Source organism: Megalops cyprinoides, chromosome 12 (genome assembly GCF_013368585.1).
Source record: "Megalops cyprinoides isolate fMegCyp1 chromosome 12, fMegCyp1.pri, whole genome shotgun sequence".
Classification (NCBI taxonomy): Eukaryota; Metazoa; Chordata; class Actinopteri; order Elopiformes; family Megalopidae; genus Megalops; species Megalops cyprinoides.
Window position 1 is genome coordinate 7,536,888 of NC_050594.1, and position 14,626 is coordinate 7,551,513.

The 14,626-nt window shown below is 43.9% G+C and overlaps 1 protein-coding gene across 2 annotated transcripts in view; it reads right to left on the bottom strand.

The window, feature by feature from the left end:
- LOC118786786 (sodium/potassium/calcium exchanger 4-like) overlaps positions 1-14,626 on the bottom strand; it is a 38,212-nt gene that overhangs the window by 10,065 nt on the left and 13,521 nt on the right. For both annotated transcript variants that reach the window (XM_036542108.1, XM_036542107.1), the window contains exons 3-11: positions 7,168-7,244; positions 4,955-5,029; positions 4,412-4,496; positions 4,193-4,296; positions 3,721-3,795; positions 3,451-3,476; positions 3,314-3,367; positions 2,226-2,314; positions 162-331 (exon numbers count right to left, since the gene is read on the bottom strand). In XM_036542108.1, coding sequence (XP_036398001.1) covers positions 162-331; positions 2,226-2,314; positions 3,314-3,367; positions 3,451-3,476; positions 3,721-3,795; positions 4,193-4,296; positions 4,412-4,496; positions 4,955-5,029; positions 7,168-7,244 — 755 coding nt within the window. The remainder of the gene's footprint in view (positions 1-161; positions 332-2,225; positions 2,315-3,313; positions 3,368-3,450; positions 3,477-3,720; positions 3,796-4,192; positions 4,297-4,411; positions 4,497-4,954; positions 5,030-7,167; positions 7,245-14,626) is intronic.

Here is a 14,626-nt window from a genome sequence, read left to right on the forward strand (position 1 = left end):
GCGTCTGTTTACAAGCTCTAGCTGCAAATTCACTGAAGGTTGCCGTGTCTTCTCACTTCTTCACATTTTTCGTATTATTACATTCTGTTCCCAATAGGGTCCCCTGTCCCATCTGATCCCTCTATGCCCCCCCCAGGCCCCCCCCTCTCCTGGGCTCAGACCTCATTGATGATGAGGCGACTGGCCATTCGGAGGCGGGTCTTGGGTCCGAAGTGGTTGGTCATCATGACGCGGAGTCCTGCTTCAGGGAAGCGGTAGTTTGGAGAGTTGGAGCTCATGATCTCATCCACCATCACCACGGAGCCTCGGCTGTAAGTCTTACTGGGCTTCACTGGGAAAGCAGAGACGCTGTCAGACACACACACACACACACACACACACACACACACACACACACACACACTCTGATACACACACGTACACACAGACAGGTGAGCACGTATGCACCATGCATGCACACTACATCTACATCTACACTAACATGCCTTAGGAACACCTTAGGAACACACAAGCATACATGCACAAGCTCTCTCTCTCTCTCTCTCTCACACACACACACACACACACACACACACACACACCATAAGGATGTGTCACTATCACGCTCGGCTCCCCGCTGGTGAGACGCTCCACCCCGCTGAGCAGAGTTCAAGTTCTGCCACTTTGCCCCCGAGACATTTTCAGATCTAATCAGAGTTAAACGTGAGATGAAATACAAACTTCAGCTCACTCTCAGATCATTACTTCCAGCCTTGGAGCAGCCGCAAGACCAGCTGCCAGACCTCTGATCTCAATGCAGCTCACACTGATTCTCTGAGTTTATACATCATCATCTTTCTAATCAATATCTGAAAAGGTCCGCAGAGAAATCGTTTTTCGAAAATTAACTCCCCCCACCCGGTTTTTCTCACTTCAGCCAGTGGGTTCACACACAAAAAAGACCAGACGATAGAAGCAGGAAGCATCGGCAGGCGACACATGACACTACAAGACACAAGCAACATGAGGATTAGTAAGGCTAAACAGACAGGCCTTTATAAGTGTGCAATTGCTGGTGAGGAATTAGATCTAGAATTAGCTTACAGCATCAATGTTGACCGAATAAAAACTGCATTGACAGACAAGGCTGTTGTGGAAGGAGTGAGGAGTTAGGTGTAGAATATACTGACAGAATCAGGGTCGGCTAAATAGAAACCACCCTGACAGACAAGGCTCTTGCAGAAGGAGTGAGGAGTTAGATGTAGAATCAGCTTACAGCATCAATGTTAACTGAATAGAAATAGCACTGACAGACAGGGCTGTTGTTTAAGGAGTGAGGAATCAGATTTAGAATTAGCTGACAGTATCAAGGTCAGCTAAACAGAAACTGCATTCAAAGACACAGCTGTTGGAGAACACTTTATAAATATCAGCGGTGCCAGCAAAAGTTAGAGGCAGAAGGAGAGAGAGCTTTAGCAAGTTTCAGATGACTGGAAGCCCGGAGGATGACATCACCTCTTCTTGAGTGACAAATTACAGCTAACAGAGAGTGCAACTGACTGTAGACATTAAGAAAGATACAGAGTTAAAGCATGAAATACAGAAACAATGCCCAGCCACACTGGACACTGACACCAACATCCTGTCCCCACCTGCACCACTGCGCCTGTCCCACCTAGTAAGGCAGCCCCCACGCCTTAACGTGCTCATTCACACTGAGGTCAACAGAACTAAACATAACCAAATATGCTCTCTCTCACTTATCTGGCTTCAGTCAATTTGATTTATTTCTGCCTAAGACAGAATGGGTAAAAATAATGTAATTGATGCTAAAAATGATATTAAGGGAAGATGCTGATACTGTGGATATGGCAGTTCAAATGCAATAATAACACAAGAGAGGGAAACAATTATTAACATATGAGCAACTAATCAGTTTCTTCAGTGTGTTTGGAAATGGGAGAGCAGGAATGCTTTATAATCTGAGCTTTCAATTCTCATTATAATTGTTGTGTTGTTCTTTGTGCTTCCTTTTTTGCGTCCATATTTGTCACGCAAGTCAAATTTGAATTTGACAGAGAACCGTACCTCCCTGTCAGAAATCCCCCACCCTGTCACTTGCACCTGGACCGCAAGGGCGCCAGGTGGCCGTGACCACTGTGGACCGCAGCCTGTCTGGTCACCCTTACCTGTGGAGAGCAATGGCATGGAGGGGTCGTCCCAGTTTTGGTCATAACATGCATTACCATCCTCCATCTCGCTGATCACAGTGTTACCATTGGCAACGCTTTCGTCTTTCTTCCCTGTGAAGTATCTCTGCATGCTTGTGTTAAATCTGAACAACAACAGAGGGTCACATGACAGGAGTCAAACCGCAAATATTCTTCCTGACAGCCAGGTGGAAATTCAAAAAGATGGTGTGTACTTGTGTATGTGCGTGTGTGTGTATATGTATGCGTGTGTGTGTGTGTGTGTGTGTGTGTGTGTGTGTGTGTGTGTGTATATGTGAGTGTGTGTGTGTGTGTGTGTGTGTGTGTGAGTGTGTGCGTGTGCGTGTGCATGCGTGTGTGTTCACCCAGGGGGTACAAGGATCTTAAGTGTAAGCAGCCAGCCTGTTTTGTGAGGAAAATTTGAGCACGGATTTTGGTCCATCTGTCTCTGAAGTTTATCTGTGACAGCAACTTTAAGGTTAGAACTGAGGGACAGAGAGGTCAAGGCTTTGCTTATTATCAGCACATTTAGCAATGACAAAGCCCAGCAGCATGTCTGTTTGCCTTGCAATATCAAGATGTGCTGGGACAAATGTGGCCCTCATCAGTGACTGTGAAAAAAGCTCCATGCTGTCTGTATTATTTATACCCCTTACCATCATCTGAGGCGCCAAAGAGCTCTGTTCTTTGGGCAGATGGGTAGGTACAGCAGCACCTGCATCTACCTGGAACACCACAGTGGTGTGTGCCATTTTGACTTTTTTAACACCCTTGTCAAACCAAAAGAGAGGCAACAGATACAGCTTTGAATCTGTTGGAATCTCTCCTGAGCTCACACTCTTATCAGGCCAACCTAACCCAAAGTGCTACCTGAAATGACATTTCGGCCAGCATTACCCCTATGGCTGCCTGAGATCACCTTCAACGATGCTTCACCATCGACCCAATTTTTGCACGGGATCACCCTACACCCCACCCAAACTCTTGCCCTTAGGCCACACTTCATCGCCACCCCTCTCTTGCGACCATCGCTGACGTGCTGTCTGTGTCATAGTTCAGAGGTCACAGTGCATTCCAGCCCCACCCTCCCCCCTATCACTGCTGTAGAGTCCTGGCACACTCACTTCATGATGAGAATGTAGCCCGCGTACATCACCACCAGCACCACGCTCTCCCACCTGAAACACAGAGTGTAGAGTCAAGGCCACGCCCACTCACTCCACCCGCTAATCGCGAAAAACGAGCAGACAGGGCCACTCACCACATGATCTTTTCATCGTAGATAAACTGGAAAAGACAGAATGAAAGAGTTAATATTGCTGTTAATAGTTAACATTACACTGTCTAGCTACTGACATCCTCACAGATGTACTGTTGCAAGTATGTGTGAGCTACCACACTTGTATTCTCTGCCTCAAGGGATGGCAGGGGGTGATGTGAGTGTGGGGAGGTAGGGGGCGTGGCTGACAAGGCAGTGTGCAGGCGGGATATAGAGCTGAGGGATTGAGCAATGGTGTGAGGAAAGACTCACCACAATCAGAGCCACCACAGACAGGGTGTAGTACAATGAGTCACGAAACACTGCCCACCGTGTAAGATAGACCACCTAGAAGGCGTGAGAGAGAGAGAGAGAACAGGATGAGAACATGTCCCTGCCACTCGTTCCGACAAGAGGGACGGCAATGTAGCATAGCGGTAAGGAGCAGGGCTTGCAACCGAAAGACTGCTGTTTCAATTCCCCGCTAGAGCACTGCTGCTGTACCCTTGGGCAAGGTACTGAACTCTGAACTGCCTCAGCTGTATAAATGGATTCGATGTAAAAACTGTAACCTATGTAAGTCGCTCTGAATAGGCTTCTCTGCTAAATGGCAATGATGTAATATAATGCAATGTAAGTGTTGCGGTTCGTACAGCAGCCTTGTCACTCATTCAAACAGAAGGAGGATGCAAACACAAGGGATGGAGGACGGGCCCGGAGCGTGTGGCACCTGAGGGACACGCACCTGACCAGCGAAGATTCCGCACACGCCGATGATGCACAGGATGTTGAAGACCGCCGAGCCGACAATCGTGCCCACTCCCACGTCGCCGTGGGTGATGAAGACACCTGCGGAGAAGGACGAAATGCCTGAAATCACCTCTCCCCTGCTTACACGCGAGGCTATCGCAGTTGGCATTGCCGAACTGTGGCGTGCGCGTGCACACATGAGTGTGTGTCTCACCGATGATAGAGGCGAAGAGCTCGGGGGCAGAGCTTCCTGCCGCCATGAAGGTAGCACCAGCGACGTCCTCACTCAGGTTCAGTTTCTGTGCAGGAGACACGAGGGGAAGTGTGTGTGTGTGTGTGTGTGTGTGTGTGTGCGTGTGTGTGTGTGTGTGTGTGTGTGTGTGTGTGTGTGTGTGGGGGGGGGCTGTCACTCTGTATCTGCGCTCCCCGTGGAACACACGTGACAACAAGAGGATATTTTTATCATGGACACGCTGTCTGAATCAAAACCAAAAAGTGCCATACAGTTCCCACACATTCATTTTACTCTGCAGGCGTTTATTTGAACAGCTATTTACTGTTTGGCCACACACCCTTTCTCAACACACTTTGGGTCACTACACACAATAATATCATTTTTCATCGCAAAAATAACTAGAGATCATTAATACCACTGCATTTGTAACTGAAAAAATGTGGCTTTTCAATTAGAATGGTCATTTGTTCATCAACCAAAAGAAAATTAACCAATTAGATACATTTGCTCCAGCTCTGTTACCTCACAGATCTTCTCCAGTGATGTCACAAAGAAGTCGTCGCAGACGATGGCGAGGGCCAGGAACATGTAAAGGGCCTGTGACCATAGACAGGAGTAAGGATCACACCATCAAAAAAAATCACACAAGGGTCACGCTATAATAACAATGATTTTTTTACATATTGACCAGATGGTCAGCTCAGTGCACATCACACTGAAATTTCTGTCTCCGCATTCGTTGATGTTCCAAGTGTTCTGATTTGCTGGCTCCCTGTAAACATTCATGAAGGACATGGTGTAAAACAGAACATCCACTGCCCATAGCAACATGGGCAGCATGAGAACATCCAGTTAGCAACTGGAACACGTTAGATAAAAAACAGGAGAAATGCTGCAGTTGAATATCTGGCCATAAGAACATAATCTGTGACTCTAGTCTAAACTAACATTACTGTGTATGCAAGTAAGGTCACAAGTTAAACAGATGCATACACCTCATGGGAAAGGCTGTGAATTTTGCATGAGTAGCTTTTTTTTTTCCAAAAATCCATTTCAGTTCTCCATCCCTCAGATTTGACAGATATTGTATTACAGGCCAAGAAGTTATTAATTCATTTATTAACAGTCAGTTTGCCCAAGATTTCATCACCTTGCTGACATCAATTACGAAGCAAAACGACCTCCATTAGTGAAAGGTGATAACCTTGCAAGGGCACGAGTGCCTGTACTTCAACAGCAGTATCTGCACTAACTTCAGAATTCTTACACTGCACATAGCACCATCTCCAAGCCACCACTGCTCCAGTAACAATCTTCCATTTGTGTTCAGCTCCGACTATTGAAACAATCAAAACCAAACTCACTCGTCCTTTAAATGGCTCTTTCTCCACTTCAGCCTGTCTTTTCTCTGCAGTCAATTTATTCACTGGGCTTTTCAAAAAATTCGACCGTTGACTCTCTCTCCTGATTCAGCTTGTAAAAATTCAAGCACTCAGTGGTAGCGTGGGATCCCGCCTTACCTGCACCTCCCTTCACTTCACCCCTAACCTTTTTATTCCGTCCTCCACAACAACGAGTCATCAACTCCTCCACAACCACCATCCTTCACACCATTTCAGCCACCAACCTGAGCTCCTACTGGACAGCATAGGGTAGCTATCAGCACTTTCATTCCCATAGCATATTCAGCTTTACATGTATTCATTTGGCAGAAGTTCTCATCCAGAGCAACTTAAAAGACATACATATGTGCATATAGTAAAGCCATATGAATAACAGCAACAGAAAATGTTAGACTAAATTTGAACAAAAGTGTCACACATTGCAACAGTAACCATCAGCATCACTGAAACAAACTAAATAAAGGGCCACAACTATCAAAATACAGTACCGTAATGAAAGGGCCAACGTGTAAATCAGTACTATAATACCCCCTTATACAAATGCAATACAAAGAGGTGAGATTGAAGTGCTACAACAATTAGCACTTTCTATTCATTTTTCTAACAGTTAACACGACCTGTACATTGTCACCTCCATGCTGAAAGTGTTCTTCAGTAACAGTCAATTTTCCCATAAACGTACTGATGGACAAATACATTTCTCTCCCGAAAAGACTTCTGCAGCCCGAATCCAATCTGCTTCATGCCTGATAAACCATCACTGCAGACACCCTTTCTGCACGGTACCAGGAGCAGGGCTTCTGGACTCTTTGAGCTGACCGGTTCCTATGGCTACAGGACAGCTTTGCAGCTCCCCAAAAGAACCAGTGGTTCTGGGTCAAAAGAGCCACCCATGGTATAGGTGCACTGTACAGCATCAATTAATAAAGCAGTGCATCATTTAATAATGTAATGCACAGGTAATATTTCCACTTCATTTACTGCTCCGGTCACTTACAAAGCAACTTTTCATTGGGCTATGCATTGTGATCTGTGCTGTCACTACAGGACCACATGTGGATCAGTGTTTTGGGATATGCAACCCCTGCAAAAAACGTCAGCTAAGAATCATTTAGGAATTGCATAGTCATATACATATGTGAATGTCATATTTATAAGTACATAAAAATGCATGTTCTCAAATACATGCACACTCACACATGCACATAAACATACACACACACACTTCAGTTGCCAAAAACTAGCCAGGGCCTGTTGCACTAAGGCTAAAACTTTAAACTTATGGCAAGAGACAGGTAACCCTACCTCAGTCAGACAGAAAGACATATTTACCCCAAGTATATGCAGCAGCACTGCTCCTTGCTTCCGCTCTCTGGTGGTGAATATATCTTCAGGGAACTCGTGGACAGCTGAAATATGAAAATACAGTGACGGAATTACAGTCAGTCATTCAGACAACACCTCTCAAAAGATCAGCTGACCAAAAACTCTTCTAAATGGAACCCCGTACTCTAGGACTAGAATGTACCCATCATACTCTGGGTGTAGAACTTAGCTATCTCACACTGAGATGGGAATATAGCCATCACACTCTGGGATTGGAATATAGCCATCACGCTCTGGGATTGGAATATAGCCATCACGCTCTGGGATTGGAATTCTGCCATCACGCATTAGAATTACAATGTAGCCATCACACTGTGGGATTAGAATGTATCCATCTCTTAGAATTTGTTTTCTACATGCTTAGTTTAGAATATATGCAGCACATTCTGTATTTAGCATCCAGACAGGAAAATGGAGAATCCCAAAATTCAGAAACACCAGAGAGGGAAGGAACACGCTTTGCACATCTGAGAGCAGCATCTGATAATAGACATCAACAGACCTCACAGGCATACACAGAAAGGAGACAGGTGTGAAAGGGCTGGGCATTAGCAGCACAACAGTTCAGGAGTAGTGACTGTGGCCTTAATCCTCAGCACTGAACAGAGCGATTACACACAAGATTGACAGTGACCGCAAACCTCGACAGATGAGTCTGCCCTGGCTGGAAGGGTGACCGTTTGCTGACCCCCAAACTGACAGACACTTATACCCAAGCCACCCAGCTGCGTCCAAAATGTTCATCCCGCTGGGTCCCCTGTCCCCTTAGACACATGCTTCACATGTCAAAGTGTCATTCTAACAAATGACATTTGGTTATTAATACAATGCACTGCAGTCTTTAGGGGTCAGACAGAAGATCAGATATAAATATCAGTGTCAGACCAGGCTAACAACATTCCTAGACCGGTGAGTGTGAGCATAACACTCTCAAGCCCTACCACAAGTTAACTTGTGCAACCTGACTAGACAAGGGAAGCCAATTATACTATCATACATCCCAGTCACTAGATGATACTCTCCCTCCTACCCTCGCACTCCTGCTGCTATAACTGTGGTCAGGCCAGGTGGCATAACAGGATCGTTAAACTGCAGTTAGGAGGTGAGGCTGGTTGAAAACAGTTACACATGAATGAAACTTTCTCCAAACACCGCGGGTGCACGCAAATCTCGTTTAATTAGGTGAGCTTTCGGTCACCGGGCCTTCATCAGGGGCTCCGATGAAGCTCAAGACACCAAGAGCTCAACAAATTTAATGAGATTTGCAAAGGCCGCAGTGTTTCCTTAATTTCTGTTGGTGTGTTTTATCTTATGGGGACTTGTGTTGTGCTTTTGTCAGCTTCGTTTTTTTATATTTTTCCTGTTGCTCAGTCAGATATTGTTGCCATGTGCTGAAATGCCTTCTGGGGTCTGGTGAAAGTTCAGGTGGGTCACGCCCATCCAGGGCTCCCTGTATAACCAGGCCTCTTGGAATGACTATGAATTACTTACAATAAGATAAGATAAGATAAGATAGGATAGAACTTTATTGATCCCACAGCGGGGAAATTCACATGTCACAGCAGCATTAAGACAGAGGTAGAAAGGCAAAGTGGCAATGTGCAATAAGTTTAAAAATACAAAAATACAAAAGAAAAAACAAAGAAATACATAGATAAAAGAAGTCAAGAATCAATAAAATAGTAAAATGCATGTACATTAAAAGTAAAAAATACAGTAAAGAAATGAGCACTGAGTGCAACCTATATATGATCAGTGAAGTAGAAAATTGAGAGCTACACCATAGTATTGGTTTACTGAGTGATGGGGTTTATTGCCCAATGGTATTATTAAACAGTCTGACCGCAGTCGGGATGAATGACCTGCGGTAGCTCTCCTTCTTACACCGTGGGTGAAGCAGTCTCTCACTGAAGGAGCTGCTCAGGGCCACCACAGACTCGCGCAGGGGGTGGGAGGTGTTGTCCATGATGGATGGCAGTTTGGATAGCATCCTCCTCTCCTCTTAAGAAATACCCACTTTGCATTCAAAGTCTTTGACAAAACTGCAAATCCCTGAAAAATCCCTTGACACGGCAGGTATACACATCTGTTGCATCTTACTCTGTACTGCCCCATCATTTGGACGGCTTTCATGCACGATGCCATACAGTACATACCCCACACAACTGAGAGGAACAGCAAGACTGTTACCCCTTAAAAAGAAGATCAGCTGGCAGTCTCCTCCTTCAGGGAGTGCATTTCCAGTCATCGCCTACAGGGGGAGCATCTGATGAAGGCATTACGTGAACCCATCCAGCAACATGGGTGAGGAGTTATCATCTGACCGGACTGCAGCCTTTAAATACCATATACGTTCAGACATTACACTGCCCGCATGCTCAAAGGTTCAAAGGTCAGCACAAAATCTACACATTTTCAAAATGACATTCACATTGCATGGTACGCAGAAAGCTACCAGATAAACAGCAGTTGCACACACAAGCTCCTTTGGAGATTTTGCAAACAAAGAAATACAGATGACTGCATGCAGACATGAAAAACCCTTCTAGCCTCCGTATAAGCCTTTAAGGACCCAACGTCAACCAAATGCTTGTTGAATATTAAAATTGGAATTTGGCTCTCCATTTGTGCCAAAAACTTTGCATAATTCGGCCTAAAGAAATGCCTTGCACAACAGAGAGATGTCTTGACTCAACCTCAGAAGTGGTTCAAGCATGAATTAGCTAATAATGAACGGAATAAATTATTACTTCCTGCAGTGTCTGGTTCAGCCAGCTGTTTCCATTTCAAAGACAGACCATTTGCATTAATGTGGAACATGAAGGTATTTGAGAATCAGTCCTAATGAATGTTTTTTTTTGGGGAAAATGTAATGAAGTGAAGAAATAGGGCAAGCTCATGTGAGTCAGGCAGCAGGTCTGTGAGCTAGGCCTGTGAGTTAGCTGCCATGTGGGCCGGCGATCAGAGCACCTGATCTCCATTCTCCCTGTGCGACATTTGTAGGCACCAACAGCACTCTCTCTCTCAGTGCTCCCTCACACAGCTGAGCGTGAGGATGGTTCCAGACTAATTCAGCTAATTCTAAGGGATCATTTGTCCAAAGGGCAGAAGGTGGCCTCTATGTAGCTACCCGTTCGCGCCCTCAGAAAGAATCACACTTTTGGAGAGATCTGACTGGCTGCTATGTCTTTCCATCACAGTCTGAACTGCTGTGGAAGGACATGAAATAGACTTGATGCCTATTTTCAACATTTTCAGGCAAGAAACCAAGCAAAGTCTAAGTTTAAGACAGCGGATGTGACACAATGGAACAATGACTTCTGGCGCGACTGAAGTTTTCCGAGAAGCCGATGGAGGTGCATCACATCAGACTGTCAAAGAGGCGGTGCCGTCTCAATAAACGGCACACAGGGTCAGCCAATGACAGATTGGCCCCAAGGCCTGCCAGAGAATAGCCTCCATATTGATTACTAAGCTGTGCTCCAACTGGTTCAAGGGGACATTCGCACTCCAAGTCTCTGTCCAAATCTCGCTATCAATAGCTTGTACATCACATTTACTTTTCTTAAATCACAGTTTGCACATTGTTCAGACAGTTGTGGCTAAATGTATCATATCTACCAGGCAAAAGCATGGAATGTTACATTTACCCAGCAGAGGCCTCTGAGCTGAATACGTTAAATATTGTGCTGATGATTACAGCACTGTATGACGGATTGACACAGTCAGAGGATTGACACATTCAGACACCATCTCCTCTGTGTTCTGTACTCATTGTTGTTATTGTGACCTCATTATATGCACTTTTTTCACTTTGGATTTGTAATCCGCCCTGGATAAGAGCATCTGCCAAAGGACTAAATGTAATGCAATGAAAAGCTCAGTGCTAACAGTATAACAAAAGAAAACTGTGCACTGTAACATTAGTAAAGCTTAGTAAAACTATATGTACCTTCTTCTTTAAAAGGCCCACAAATAGTAGATGATAGATGGGGTAGGGTAGATAGGGTAGATGATTTTAAATACCTCAGATCATTTTAGCCTGAAGCATTCCTTCTAGAAACCATTCTTAAATTGTGGTTAATACTGGAAAATTAAAATGTGCACTTTCAGATATATACACAGCTCCCTGTCTAATGATGTTGCTAAGCTATGTATGCATGTCATGATCTTTTTTCATAGTTCTTACTGTCTAACAAAAGGGGTCACAAGGGGATGGCTGCTTTAAGGTCTACAGAGGTTTTATTTAAGTAAACAATTAAAGTTTAGACAGAAACAGACAGATACACCAGCACTGTAGGTGATTTTATCTTGGGTTTTCTTAGGCAAATGTAATTTTGAAAGGTAAATGCAGCTTTGAAAATTTCATGAAAGGTATAAAAAATATGCCCGTATTACTTTTAAAATCCTATATAGTATGCCCCCCCCCTACATTTTTAACTACATTTTTACCAATGTATTATGTAACTACTCTCTTGTTAGAGTAACATTCTGTTCAACTGTGAGGGGACTACAGATGGAAATTAGCTAATAGCTAAATCTGGCACTATATCTATTGACGCAATCGCTTAAATGTTGATCATTCTGTGCTCTCCCTTTTAACTAAGTACATAAACAAAATGAACAGTGCCACAGCGTGAAACAGGCAGTTCAGCACCGCAATGCAGGCAGCTTTGGGTATTTCTGACTAGACTAGCAGTATTTTTGTGACTGTATTTATTTCCAGCGTGAGCCTGCAGAGATCTAGACCGTATGAAAAAATTGCGTGAAATTCATTTACACGGTCATTATGTAACACCCGCAGCTCGAAATGGGACGGAGCGCAAGGGACGTGGTTCCTGTTGTTAACTGAATATTAGCGCTCCGTGAACCAACAGGATCTCTTTTTTATTTCTTTATTTATGTGTATGTGTGTGTGTGTGTTCTTAATTACATGCATTGCTAAGGCAGGCTTTGTGAGTTTGTTTGATTTTTTTATTGACAAATAATAAACATTTCAGAAGTGTAGATAGTGATGCTTCTTACATGTTGTGCAGCCGAACTGTTAATGGCTACCTATTCACTTCAATTAATTACCCACAGCAAGGTAGTTTTTTATTCTAACTGTCTTATAATTGCTTGTGATTAAGATTTTCACAAATTAGCAAACAGCACTATACAGGACAATCAATAGATTGTGATCGTCCACATAGAGGAGGCCCACTGCACAGTGTTGTTCTGAGATGCTCTGGCATCTATGCATGTGTTCAGCCAGATCATAAATGAGCATACAGAGAGTCCCCATAAAAAGGACAACACTGCTCTAAAAGGAGCACAAAGCTCAATATTAATCCTAATCTTAATCTCACACATCCAAGACTTGTTAAATGCATTATCTTTCATTTGTTTATACACAGTAGTTGATTTTAAAGAAGTCAACATTCTGAAGCAGTCTTCTCTCTATTTTTTTGTTTTTCATATTTTAAAGGGGTCGGGTGACAGAGGAGGGGAAAGTACGGGGAAAATTGCACCTCCTGACATTGGTCTCAATTTTCTTAAAATGGTTCCCCACAGTACCATGGAAATTGTCGAACAATTTCACACTAAAAGATGCCAACACGTCCACGTTAGTTGACACAAAACCCAAAGTCTGACCATGTTGTTGGCTCCTACCATGAAATTTCAGACAAACAGTTAGACAAATAGTTAACCAGGATTCATAGCGGGACAGAAAGTCAAGACTGACAGAGTCCTGGATACACTCTTAAGTACAGGCAGAATGATGAGTCTAGTTGGGCTAAATAGCCTGGTCTCCTCATTCTTATGATAATATATATCTCATTTTTATAAATATCTTTAGGTATGACCACTTTGTGTTCTGTTTTTGTAAAAGCCCTTCAGTAAAATTCCATTTTGATAATGGACCCAGACAAGGAAATGGCAATGACTGTGTGACACTGCTATATCACATTGTTTATTTACGGGTAACTGTTCAGGCTACTAACATTAATCATATCCTGTATATGGACTCAGTGGTACTGTAGGGAAATTTAGTAGCCAGTTTATGTTATGTTACAACCTCACCTAATGTTATGTTGACAGAGGGTGTCTGCGCCATGCTTTTGTAAACGAGAAAAGGTCAGAAATTATTGTTAATTTCTGCAGAAATATATATTTCTAATTAAAGTTGTGCATTTGGCTGTAAAAAACAAGCATGTTATTTACCCAACTCACTCACTATGACAGACATACCAGGCTTTAATTAAAAACATTAGTTTAAAGATCCTGCATTCACCACAGGCCCACAACAAATGCTTCTTATAAAGGGAAGGCTGTAAGATTCAATGGTTTCTACATACTGCTCTAAATGAGTGATGTTATCCATGCCTAACTCTAAAATGGCATGGAACCAAGACAGAGAGAAACAGTATATTTTCATATTCCTCTATTCTATATACCTCTATTCATATTATTTTGATCTATATGCCTGTTTTTCACAGGTTTTTACAGGTGTAGGTAAGACTGTCTACCTATCAAAACCCCAGATCAGCTACTACTTGCCCTACATGCTGCTGGCCACTGATCCAGACACCTACTCCAATCGGGTAAAAATATCGGGTCAGCTACAGCTCAGCGCCTCTCATGTCAATGTGCCTGCCACCGTTCACTTTCATCTCCACATGCACCTTGGCAGCCTGCGTTCAAAATACTTAACCTGCCAATCATGCAGCTGACATTCAGGACACCTTCACTGCAGCTCTGGCAAGCAAGCAGCACTCAGGATACATCTGCCGCCAGCCAGCCAGCCTCCACTCAATATTCCACGCAACCATGCGATTATGGGCGCTGTTATTTGCATGTCTTGAGAGGGTCCAGGTGTGGAACGCTCACCTACTGAAGGCAAAGTCAACATCCACACACATGAATCCCAGACTGCCTGTGCACACCCAGGTGTGTGCCTGGCCTGGACGCATTAAACCGCATCCAACGCTCCAGCTCATCTCTCCCGCATTCCCTCTTCCTCTTTAAATCCCTGGGGTAATTACAAAGTCTGAAAAGCTCCCTTTTCATGATACTGGAGGGCTATCAAAAGCTGTGCCTGTACAGAACCCTGAACAATTCTTCCGTCATCAGGACGGCGACAATATAGTGCACACTTCACCCTCCCTCCAACTTACGCGAGTGTGCGCGCACGCACACATACACACACACACACAGAGCAAGAGAGAGAGTCAAAAGCTTTCAACAATCCCTTCAAGTATGGAAAAATATCTTTGCGAAGACTTTGAGTCACAGGGTGATTCACAGAAGTGTAGCATATTGTAAGTTTCATCAACACTGTTGCAGAAAAGTACAAGACAAATGCAGGCTCCGAGACTTGTGATTTAACTGAAGGTGCAATTGTCCATGAGGGATTGTTAGAATT